Genomic DNA, 12,905 nt, shown 5'->3' on the forward strand with positions numbered 1-12,905 from the left:
GAGAGACGCATCGTTTTATATCATTTTGGTCTACAGATTTAGAGGGTTAAGATTAAGACATATCTATATGTCTTAATAGACGAATTTAGACGTATAATATAACAATAAGCAGTTGGAAAATGTTAGTTAGAATAATCTAACTGTGTCTCGGGACAGGCCCTCACCACAGTTAGAATGCCTCCCATATACCCGTAATGTAGCAGAAAATTGCAGAATCGCTCCGAAACGATTTTGGAGAAAATTAATGAAGTTGCATTGAAAATAACAGTTAAATTAATCATGACAAACCTTTTTGAGACTGTAAGTACTTTTCATCTAAATATTTAATCCATATAGTGGAAGAATTCAACACTTTTTCACCAACGTTTTTTACTCGTTTCAAATTTACACACTAGCCTGGTTCCCTGGCTCATCCTTGCCAAGGCAGGAGAGCCAGGTGGATTACAATAAATGCTGTTACCTGATTGGTCTGAACTATTCACGCTAAATCGTTGGATTTTTGAGCCGTTGCCCTTAACCACGTAAATAAATATTGACGTCACAATGATACATTGCATCGACGGCATAGAAAAATAGACGTCACAATGAACTTCTACACCGGAAGCACAACTAAATACGACGTCACAATGGGCTCAGATTCAGGGCAGATTCGCCCTAAATCCATTGTAGTCCACCTGGCCCTAGTGACACGGAGTATACAAAGCAAAACAGGGACAGGGAACCAGGCTTATTTACACACCATGTTGACATTCGGAACTCTCGGGATTTTTCATAGTGTATGCACTGAGTTAGAGTTATCACCCGTATTTTCTTTGCTACATTGACAATACAAGGAACGCATCCTATCGTTAAACTGGGTCCGTAGGATATTTATCATTTTAAAGATAGAACATTCTATCTAGGAAAATGTAGAAACAAATTTTTCATACACCAGGGTTAGAAACTCCCTAAAAATACAACTCGCAAATTATTGCGAGTACCAAGAAAGTGAACTCGCAATTTTATAAGACTACTTGCAATTTTCATATAAAGTTAAATTTATATAAATTAAATACATGTAACTTAAGGAAAAAGTAACTACTGTACAATACACAAAATACAGCTACAGGGTGACTTTTATTTGAATTACTGATTTAAATCAAAAGCATTGTGTTCTGTCATATTATATAATTTTGCTACAGTTTCAATGCAAAAAAATCAACTCGCAAGTTTTTGCGAGTTACCTAATTTTTAACTCGCCATTTTGGAATTATAACTCGCGTTTTGCGAGTTGTATATAGTGAATTTTGAACCCTGATACACCCCGCAACGAAGTTGTAAGGTGATACCAGAATCACCATATTCATTCGTCTGTGTGTCCAACTTTCTTGCTCTATACGACGGAAGATGCTTTTCATCAGGTCTGGCACAATCTAGAGATTAAGCTATGTAGGTTGAATGTATTCTCTTTAGAGAAGTGGACAGGCTTTCACCTACATCCACTTCTCTTTGCAAGAAGTTCTTGTTTTGATTCTGGAAAACTTATAAATTTCAAACCGGTTACGGCCTACCCTTCAACTGACATTTTGTCTAAAATATGTTCGAATGTACATAAAAGATGTGTTATATTAACGATTTCAACATAAATAAACAACTGTCACAAGAAAACCAACTTTTACATATTGTTAATCCATTTTCACAAGTTCTCTATCCTGGATTTAAACTAGTGTTTATCTTCCACAGCTTATTAGAAAAAAATTGGAAAATTTATAGTCAGATGATTTGGAAAAAATGGCAAAGACGCATTTTGATGTTCAAAAAAAGGGTTTGACAATTCACTTTTGATTTAGCATATTATTCAAAATTAATATTATTACTTCAAATTATTTTTACTATTTTAATATAATTGAAATGTAAATTTGAGCTTAAAAAATACTTCATTACTTCCTCTCTTTCAATACTAAAAATCTTTTCTTTTATTCTTAAATGATATTACCTTTCCCAAGAAACAAAAAAAAAAAAAGATTTAAGGCAAAGACAAAAGAATTTGATCAAATTTTGAGGAAATGCTGCCTTGTTAGTTTAAACAGAGTAGACGATTTCTCTTGTTTCATTATTATTTTGTAAATTAAAATAGTTTCCAGGTTTATCCGAATTAGAGATTTTTTAATCATTCAAGAGTTACTTGCTCATAATTTAAATCCGGGATGGAGAACTTGTGAAAATGGATTAACAATATGTACAGGTCAGTTTTTTGTGACAATTGCGTGTATTTATGTTTAAATTCTTAATATGTATGACATGCCTGTTACATACATTCAGACATATGTTAGACGAATTGTCAGTTGAAGTGTAGGCCATCACTGGTTCGAAATTTACACGTTTTCCAGAATCAAAATGAAAAGGCTTGTGAAAAGAAGTGGATGTAGGTGAAGCCTGACCACTTCTCTAAAGAGAATAGCTTCAATGTAGATCTCAGAGGCTGCTATTCTCTATTGAGAAGTTGAAGGCTCGTTATTACTCCTTCGAAACTTCTGTACGATATTCCTTATAAAAACAAATCAGAAATTAACTAAATACAGAACCAGACTGGGTCAAACTTTGATCAATATTTTAGGTCTGATGCAATATCATAGGTATATTTTGGATGCACAGATGTTATTTTCCAATAAAAATGAAATGAAAATACCCATTCTGCTGACTTTAAACAGATTTATCATGACAGAACACTTACCGGGTACTTGCATTATCTGTGTCACCAGATTCATTTATTCAAACTGTGGTTGAATCCAGCAGGGTTTACCTCTAAAAAAGTCTTAAACTATTTTTGAACAGATAAACCATTTATCACTGGAATATTTACCCCAGGTACTCCAATTTGACAAATGATACAGTCTCTTATTAGCTCACCTGAGCTGAAGGCTCAAGTGAGCTTTTCTGATCACTTTTTGTCCGGCGTCCGTCTGTCTGTCCGTCTTTCTGTCTGTCTGTCTGTCCGTCTGTCTGTCTGTAAACTTTTCACATTTTCGACTTCTTCTCAAGAACCACTGGGCCAATTTCTACCAAACTTGCCACAAAGTATCCTTGGGTGAAGGGGATTCAAGTTTGTTCAAATGAAGGGCCACGCCCTCTTTCAAGGGGAAATAATACAGAATTAGTGAAAAATTAATAGCATCTTTTAAAAATCTTCTTCTCAAGAACCACAGGGTCAGGAAAGATGAAACTCATGTGGAAGCATCCTCAGGTAGTGTAGATTCAAGTTTGTTCAAATCATGACCCCCGGGGGTTGGGCGGGGCCACAATGGAGGATCAAATTTTTACATAGAGATATATAGGAAAAATTTTGAAAATCTTCTTCTCAGGAACAACAAAGACCTGATTGGTCATATTTATATGGAAGCATCGTCAGGTAGTGTAGATTCAAATTTATTGAAATCATGACCCCCGGGAGTAGGGTGGAGCCACAATGGAGGATCAAATTTTTACATAGAGATATATAGGAAAAATTTTGAAAATCTTCTTCTCAAGAACAACAAAGCCATGATGACTCATATTTATATGGGAGCATTCTCAGGTAGTGTAGATTCAAATTTATTTAAATCATGACCCCCGGGGGTAGGACGCGACCACAATGGAGGATCAAAGTTTTACTTAGAAATAGAAAGGAAAAATCTTTAAAAATCTTCTTCTCAAGAATAGCAAAGCCATGATGAGTCATATTTATATGGAAGCATCCTCAGGTAGTGTAGATTCAAGTTTGTTCAAATCATGACCCCTGGGGGTATGGTGGGGCCACAATGGAATATCAAAGTTTTACATAGAAATATATAGGAAAAATCTTTAAAAATCTTCTTCTCAGGAACAACAAAGACCTGATTGGTCATATTTATATGGAAGCATTCTCAGGTAGTGTAGATTCAAATTTATTCAAATCATGACCCCCGGGGGTATGGTGGGGCCACAATGGAGGATCAAAGTTTTACATAGAAATATATAAGAAAAATTTTTAAAATCTTCTTCTCAGGAACAGCAAAGCCCTGATTGATTATATTTATATGGAAGCATCCTCAGGTAGTGTAGATTCTATTTTGTTCAAATCATGACCCACGGGGGTAGGGTGGGGCTACAATGGGGATCAAATTTTTACAAAGGAATATATGGGAAAATGTTGTTAAAATCTTCTCAAGTACAACAAAGCCATTTGTTATGTTGACATGGAAGCATCGTCGTTTAAAATACAACTCCCCCCCACCCCTTCTCCCCCACCCCACCCCGGTAATCTTTTCAATACTGAACCGATTTGTGCTTTTGCTTAGTTAATGTGCTCAGGTGAGTGATGTGGCCCATGGGCCTCTTGTTCATGTACAATGTATAAAAAAGCAAGTAAGAGTGCTGTCATAATTGGGGGTTGGGGGGGGGGACTTTCCACTACATTGCACATTTTTTTTCATTTAAAATTTTTTTTTTGTGAACCCTTTGTTGATACATGCAGAAGCAAAAAACAAACAAACAAAAAAGTATTGCAGACTTGTCGAAATTTTGAAATCACTGTCAGACATTTGGTCTGACAAAGTCAAATGTTCTGTCAGAACGGACAAAGTTTTGTCAGTCCAAATACATGTACCTGATTTTGACGCTATGAAAGGAAAATAAATAACAGCACCAAAATGCCCTTTATTATTTTCAACAGCCTTCAATCTCACAAGTTTCTTTTCTTAGGATAGAGAGTCTTTAATCAGAGAAATAAATGACATATTTTATATCTTTGCTGTAACAATTTAAATTGACTATCGTCACCACGACATGCACACGGCCATCTCCTCTGCACAGGGTCTTGAGACTATCTTAGTAAAATCGGGTATATAGTATAATAGGGCTCCCCTATTTTGCTAAGATTGTTTCAAGACCCTGTGCTCTTCTTTGTTTGTGACCTTCAGTTGCGCATTTTGATCCCGACCTTTTTTAAATTTGCTCGATTTTTTCAAACAGTCATTTGGACCGACGTTTTCTTAAAAGTTATCAGTCCAGACAAATTTTTGCCGGCTTTGCCGACAGGACCAACGGATTTCGACAAGTCTGGTATTGGCATATTTTTTCTTTGCAGCATTTCTTATCAATCTAAATGTCTTACAATCTTACCTCCAAACCCTAACCCATGGGTAGATCTTGTATTGTACCATTGTCAGAGAATTTTTTTGTGTTTTATTAAAGTTACTTGATTCATTGGAATTTTATTTGAGAAATTACTTTCTTGTTTTTAGTGTCCACACACATAAATTCTCTGATTTCAATAATAATTAAGTTTGATATCTAACAGTGAACAAAAATGTCCAGATAGAGTTATCTCTCTTTATATGGCTAACTGAATTCAAAATATTTGCATCTTTCACTGCTTTTGCAATGATTTTTCTTTCCTTTAAGGTAAACAAAAATAGGTTACTAGAAACTGAAGATAACTTTTTGCCAGCAGTCGGGGGTACAAATATTTTAGACTGTATAGATCAATGCCTACTTAGCCTCCTCTTCAGCAGAGGACCTTTTAATAATTATGCTGGGGATCTGTACTTTTCTACTTATTGATTTTGAATCTGAGTGTTTTGTCTTTTCCTAAAATTCTATAAAATCCATTCCAAACTTTCAGTGATATCTTGTAGGCAAATAAGATGAGAAAACATTAGCTCTATCCAACTAAATTGTCGTCAGAATTACATGGAACATTTTTGTTATAGATAGATTTTTAGTTATTTTAGTTTTAATTTTACTTTTGAAATTAAAAAATAAGGTTTGAATGATACATTAAGCTACTCTTCACAACCTGATTTTTGTCCATTTACAATTTTAACTTCATTTTTAGCACAATGTCAACAGAAGAAACAGCAGAAGCCATTAATCTTTTGGAGAATATGGAATCGCAGACAGAAGATGTCACCAAACTTATAGACCATCTCCTGAAAAAAGCCTGCGATGGAGAATACCAGACATCAAAAGTAAGTTTTCATTTACAGATCTATAAATTGTTGTCATCCAAGACTGACTGATTTAGCTAAATCTTAACATTATATACTGTTATTCTTACAGGGAATTAGTTTTCTGGAAGTGAAATACCAGCTTTTGTTGAGTTATTTGATTAATCTGACATATATAACATTACAAAAGGCCAAGGGAGGAAGCATAGAGGGGGATCCAGCCATTGACAGACTCATAGAAATAAGAACAGTCAGTGTTTATATTGAGTTATAGATCACTTTGAAGTTTCTTCTTTTTTTAATTTTTTGAACAGCTTATTTTTAGCTCACCTGAGCTGAAAGCTCATAAGCTTTTCTGATTACATTTTGTCTGGCTGTTTGTTTGTCTGTCTAAACTTTTTACATTTTTGACTTTTTCTCCAGAACTGCTGGGCATAATAATTCTGTATTACAGAAACAAGTGCTTGTGGAACATATAGAGAAAAATCTTCAAAAGATTGCTTCTGAAAAATAGCTGATCCCTGAGTAGTCATTTTAATATGGAAGCATTCAATTTTGTTCAAACCATGGTCCCCATGGATGGGGTGAGGCTGCAGTAAGAGATCAAAGTTTCACAGAAAAAAATCTGAAGAAGAATGTCAGGGCCATTATTAATATAAATATGTACCATGATTAATATAAATATGTACCATGATTAATATAAATATGAACTCATTACAGGTAGTGTAGATTCAAATTTATTCAAACCATGTTAGTCATATGGAAGATTCTCATGCTGTGTTGATTCAAGCTCGGTAAATCATTACTCCTTGAGGGTAGGACACATATGGGGCCAAAAAGTTCATGGAAATGGAGGGAAAAATCTCTTACAAATCTGAAGAAAAGCAGGGCAAAGATGACTCAGGGCTATTCCAGTAAGAGTTATCTGAAAGATGACTCCAGTAAGAATTATTTGAAAAGAGTGGAACACCTTTTTGATTTTTCTCTGTTGGTTGGTTGGTTGGTTGGGGGGGGGTTGTTAATAGAGGGTGGGCTCTTTTCAGTTCTGAGCTACTAAGTTATATTATAATTATGTTTAATAAAAGACTCATCATAATGAAACAAAGTCAGTCTCTTTGACCAGCCTGCATATTTTATACCAGCCAAAGTTCCTCCCTTTCAAACACTCCCTCTTTTCTTGTTCTACTAGAAATAGTTTCACATGATCAGGCACATGCAATGGAAAATAAAAAGGATGATTTAATAAAGTGAAGAAGATTGTTTCAATAATCACTTATTACCCTTATTTTATCAGACCTAGATTATTTCACTTTTGGGTCTTTGTTTCTTTTTTTTCTTGGTTGGGGATGTGTGTGTGACAGAAAACTGAAGTCTCTTGGTGGTGGTGATTTTCTTATTCTTCTCTATAGGTTGGGGTCTAAAAATCAAAAATCAGTGGTGCCTCCCCCCCCCCCCCCCCCTTTCAATAATTTTAATGCCCTCAGGTGAGTGTTGTGACCCATTTCTCATCTTGTATTATTATTATTAGAAATTGTGTTATTTTCTGGTTGTATTCATTTTGATGTTTCCTGTGTTTTTATTTGTATACTATTTAATACAAGGTGCTTGAAAAAATGAGACCAATAGACAAGAAATTAAAATACGAAGTTGACAAAGTTGTTAGAACTGCTGCCAGTGGCGGAACAGGTAGGAACTGCATCCTACAATCAGTCTTCATAATTATGAACATTTAACAAAAATGAAAACTAGTTTAGATACATTTATTATGAACATGTGAGTAAGAAAATCTAAATTTCAGATTCTTCTGACCCTCTACGACACAGAGCTAACCCAGATAATTTAATTAGCAAGGTATGTTGATACATGTACTGTACATTTTTTTTTAGGAAAGAACATTTTTAAAGTACATGTACATGTACCAGTGAACATAAATAACTAAGAATAATAAAATCAGAATTATTACTTAAAGCATATTGATTACTAGGTGTTAAAAGAAATTTAAGAACTTGACAAGTATTTAGACAATGTTTATCTTGTCTACAGTACATGGCTGCCATACAGGAGTCAAACAGCATCTTCTGTGTCTCGAGCTCTCTAGTGAAAACATTTCTGCATGTACATTAATAGTACATCATATCTCACAATGAGGTATAATGATAAACTTGTGTAATTCAAGGTATAAGGTTATAGCTTGTACATTTCTAGATATGCCATCAAATAGTTGTAAATCTCTGAAATTATTAATTGAGTGAGGGGACATAACTCCTAGCTCAGCTGTAATTCTTTATCTGAGAACTTAACTATTTCGTTTTGATGAGGGAAATTTGAGATTCTATGTCATATTTTTGTAGGAAGTTTTCACAAGTTAATTGCTTTTAAACTCATTCAAACAAAACTGTTTTTATTTACTCTATCAAAAATGAATGATTGGATTATTACCCTCATGGTGCAGTCAAAAGGCTGTGTTAAGGTATGGTTTACTCGGAGATTTTTCACTGGCTTGATATGCAAAAATAACAGAAAATTCAAAATAAGATATAAAAGTTTTATCATTTTTAGCCACATAGAATATACAGGGAATATTCATTTTTTTTCAGCTGGATGATGAGTCAGAATCAGAATCTGAGGGAGAAGAGAAGAAATCAAAAATTTATCAACCTCCCAAACTCACAGCCATGCACTACGGTAAAAATATATCTTAATTATTCATACTAATTAATGTACTACCATAAATCATGCAAATTTTATTCTACAAAGTAACAAGTATGAAACCATTAAATGTCAATCAATTAAGTGGTCTTATGATCTCCATTTCCCTATCATATAACCATTGTCCTGATTAATTTCTGATAACATTGTTGACTGTAATTTTCTTTGACAGAGGGAGATGAGACAGTACAGGATAAAGAAGAACGGGCTCTGGAGCGGGCTAAAAAGCGGGCACTCAGTACCAGTATGCTTCGAGACCTGAGGGAGGAGTATAGTGAGGGGCCAACTGAGATCAGGGTAATTTTCAATCAGCCATGTTCATTATTTCTAGTTGCTAACATTTTTATTATAGATGTAACTAGATTTTAAAATCTGGAGTCCATTTTCACAACTGATTTGCCGGTCTTGTAGCCTCTAAACTTTTTCTTTGTGTCTTTATGTGATTTTCAGTATCATTATGTCAGAAGGCACAGCTGATATTTAAGTAAGATATATAAATTAGGAAGAGGAATAGAGGCAAGCGTTTGTTGTGTATAAGGATGATAATATTCCTTACTAGTTCTGGATAATGAATTATTACAGTCTGTTATTACCTTATAAACCAAAAATTAAACACTGCAGTCAGTAATTAAAAGGTGTATAAATGTAGTTATGTGTTTTTCATATACATTTATTGTAAACTAACTTATTTGGATTGAAAAAATCTCAAAAAGTTTTTCAACTAAATAGGCTTGCCTTAACTCAAATTAATGCAGTATTTTTTACAGTGTATTATGTTTTCAAAATTGAACAATTTGTTAAGCAAGAATTTAAAAATTAGATAGCTAATGTGAAAAATAACAACACTTTAAACCTATAAATGAATTACATGAAAGTGCCTTTAATAACTGAAGCTATGAAAATACTTATAAATGTTGATTGTACATTCATTTAGAAAGGTTTCTAAATGTTTCATGAAATTATTCTATTACTCTTTTGCAGGAAACAACAAGTAAACAAAGATCAAAAGCTGAGAAGAAACTAAGGGAGAGAACAGAGTTAGTAAAATAGATGTCTATTTCTGTGGAGTTATGGTCCCTGGTTTTAAAAAATAGTATATACTTGATATATTTGTCCACACTAAATCAAAATCTTCCATGCACTTTTTAGGTATGAAGAGGAACATTTCATGAGATTCTCTGTGTCTAAGAAAGATAAGGTAACTTACTTCATTGATGCTTTTCTGAAGTCAAAATATTTAAGATATTTTCTTTTTAGTTGGCTATTTTTTTTTTCAGATGTAAAATTCTTGCAAATGGTTACATATATGAAACTGAGTAACTTTTATTAGTTACATAAGTATTTCTTACATGGCATTTGAGAATGTTTCTCTCATGTAGAGACTCACATATCACCAGCTTAAGGTAAAGTGCTAAAAATTTTTACCAGATGACCAGGTGGCTGTAGAAGTAATTTATTGTGTCAGTGCCTTCCATAAGGTCATATCCAAAAGATCTATGACTCTCACTTCTGATGTTGGGCACTTGGTTGCTTGTCATTAGACTTCTTAAATATGTATATAATAGACAGTGCGCGTAGTTTTTTTCCAATCATGGACCCACAGAGAGGCATGAAAGAGATACAATTGTAGACAGTGATCAATTATGAGATAAAATTGTATCAAAAAAATAATAAAATACATATAGAGCAAGTTGTGCTTTAAAATGTTACATTAAATGATCAGAAAAGTAGTGTCCAAATTGAAGTAAAATAACAATAGTTTCACATGTAATGATCCAGAAATAACTTTTATACCTCTCTAAGCTATTTAAATTTACATAATGTGTCTGTGCTTCATTTAGGAGTGTGATTCTTTTCTTTGTAAAAAGGACACCCTATAAGAAATTACATGTACTTGGTCATCTGAAGCATGCATTGCAAGACCAACATTGATTTTCAGTTCAAAATTTATTTTCCTCTCTACCTACAACAAATATTGTCCATTAATCTCTTATTAAAAAATCATCTGCTTGATAGTCATCAAACTTTAAACATAGATTGGCCATGGTTAAAAGATGACTTTATTGGTTATTGGGTCAAAGGTCACTTATTTTTTCTGATTGTCCAGCAAATATCTTTATTATCTGTACTTGTAAAAGTAGTTTAATAAGATCAGTAGTTTTAATGCTGTTTGTTGAATCTCATCTCTACCTTTTTATTTACAGAATGAAATGAGGAGAGTTGCGGGATTTTCCTCGCTGAATAATTTGACTCATTTTGATGACATCAGTGCTCTGACAGAAGGTCAAACCTCTAAGGTAATTCTGTTTCACTCCTGGATTTCATGATGCAATGTTTAAGATAAACTTGAATTATCAACAGATAAACACAATGTTCCAATCAGGCAGTTGATATTGCGTATACAGTGCAGTGGGTGTGAGTGGAATCAATAAACTGAATAAACAGATCGAATTAATGGGGCTACTAAACAGATCAGTTTAATTACTAGGATTGTTGGTGCTACTGTAACACTGACAGAGAAGTGTAATCATTACGGGGTTTTCCAAATGTGCACAGCAAATTGACATTATGATTTTAATTGTATTTTTCTGTTTTATTCTCAGGCTGGACCCTCCAAGAAGAGGAAGATGAGTGGAAAGGTAAATCAACCAGTATTTCATTTTGCTAGAGTTACCTAACCTGCATGTACATGTACATACTTTTTTTAATTCTAAATAAGCGACTAAAGAATCTAAGGATACTGCAAAAGTTTCTCATTTTAAGTCACCTGAGCTGAAAGCTCATGCGAGCCTTCCTGATCACTTTTTGTCCAGCGGAAACAATGTCTTTCTGTCCAACTGTCTATCTGCAATCTGTCTGTCTATCTGTAAACTTTTCACATTTTCAACTTCTTCTCAAGAACCACTGGGCCTCCTTGGTTGAAAGGAATTCAGTTTATTCAAATGAAGGACCTTACTCTTGTGAAAGGGGAGATAACTTTAAGAAAGATCTTCCTTGATAAAAAAAAAACATTTATTACTCATATTGATAATTATGCCAGGATCTTCAGATAGTTTCTATTCAAGTTTATTCAGATCAGGGCCCCCAGGAATAGGTTGAGGCTACAATAAGGGATTAGAGTTTAACAAGGGAGTATGTAGGATGAGAAGTTTTCAAGAGTGGCAAAGCCACATTGGTGAAACGTTCCTAAGTTGTATGGTTTCAATTATGAATCCTGGGGTTAGAGTTGGGCTAGAATCAGTGATCCTAATTCTACACAATGCCTGTATATAGGTGAAATCTTTTCCAGATCAGCAAGGCCTTGTTAGTCAAATTGATGCATCCCATTTCTGTTTGGATTCAACTTTGAATAAATCATAGCCCCCTTAGGGCTAGGTTTTGGTCCAAAATATGGAGTCAAAATTTTTATGAAATTAAAGAGAGGATTTTTTTTAAAGGAAAATCTGCTGTTGAAGAACAGCAGGACCATAGTGACTCAGGTGGACATTAAGGCCCATGGGCCTCTTGTTTTGTTTAAAATGGCTTGATAGCTTTTTGATTATATGTATTGTGTTTGATTTATCAATATACTTTCTAATTTAAACAAAAAAAATAAACATTAAGTGTTTTGGAAAATAGAGGTTTGTGTAAATTGACATTTAATCTTGCCTTTTCATAATAAATCTTCTTGTTAAACTCATCAAATTGTTCTGTCTCATACTCTCATTATGATGTTTTTTTCAATTTAGGGGAAGAAAGGAAAGAAAGGTAATCAATATAAATGAAAAAAAAAACCAAAGTAACATGAAAAATACACTTATATTTAAATACATGTGATTAGAAGTTTGTTTATTATTAGAGATTTGTTATTGGCTTGGAATGTGAAGGTTTATGTGCATTTTCTTTTATTTCAGGCTTCAAAAAGAAAAGAAAACATTGACACTGTAGCAGGAAAAAAAAACTGAATTTCAAAAAAAAATATCATTTGGTTGTTATTGAGAAATTCCAAATAACTAATATCTATGCAATCTCATCTATTGCTCTTATAAGATAAAAACACTGTTTTACCCCCAAAATCTAAAAAAAGGTAGGGATCAAGTTAGCCAAGGTAGAATTCATAGTATTTCATTAAATATTCTGTGTGAACATGGAATATTTTACAGTCTGGCTGTTTATGGTGAAAAAAGTTTAGGGCTAGATTAATTTTTTTTAGCTCACCTGAGCCAAAGGCTCAAGTGTTAGAGCTTTTTTGATTAAAATTTGCCCATTGTC

At 33.6% G+C, this 12,905-nt stretch overlaps 1 protein-coding gene across 1 annotated transcript; it reads left to right on the plus strand.

The window, feature by feature from the left end:
- The first annotated feature begins 5,833 nt into the window (after positions 1 to 5,833).
- Positions 5,834 to 12,905, plus strand: LOC133204577 (neuroguidin-like). Its single transcript, XM_061340330.1, has 12 exons — positions 5,834 to 5,966; positions 6,058 to 6,195; positions 7,547 to 7,631; positions 7,744 to 7,796; positions 8,543 to 8,630; positions 8,827 to 8,951; positions 9,636 to 9,691; positions 9,804 to 9,852; positions 10,859 to 10,951; positions 11,258 to 11,293; positions 12,383 to 12,401; positions 12,548 to 12,905. The coding sequence occupies exons 1-12, from the start codon at positions 5,838 to 5,840 to the stop codon at positions 12,571 to 12,573; spliced, it is 897 nt and encodes a 298-aa protein (XP_061196314.1). The 5' UTR covers positions 5,834 to 5,837; the 3' UTR covers positions 12,574 to 12,905.

This window comes from Saccostrea echinata, unplaced genomic scaffold (genome assembly GCF_033153115.1).
Source record: "Saccostrea echinata isolate AGI-Se365-2 ecotype Australia unplaced genomic scaffold, CSIRO_AGI_Sech_v1 ptg000054l, whole genome shotgun sequence".
Taxonomy (NCBI): Eukaryota; Metazoa; Mollusca; class Bivalvia; order Ostreida; family Ostreidae; genus Saccostrea; species Saccostrea echinata.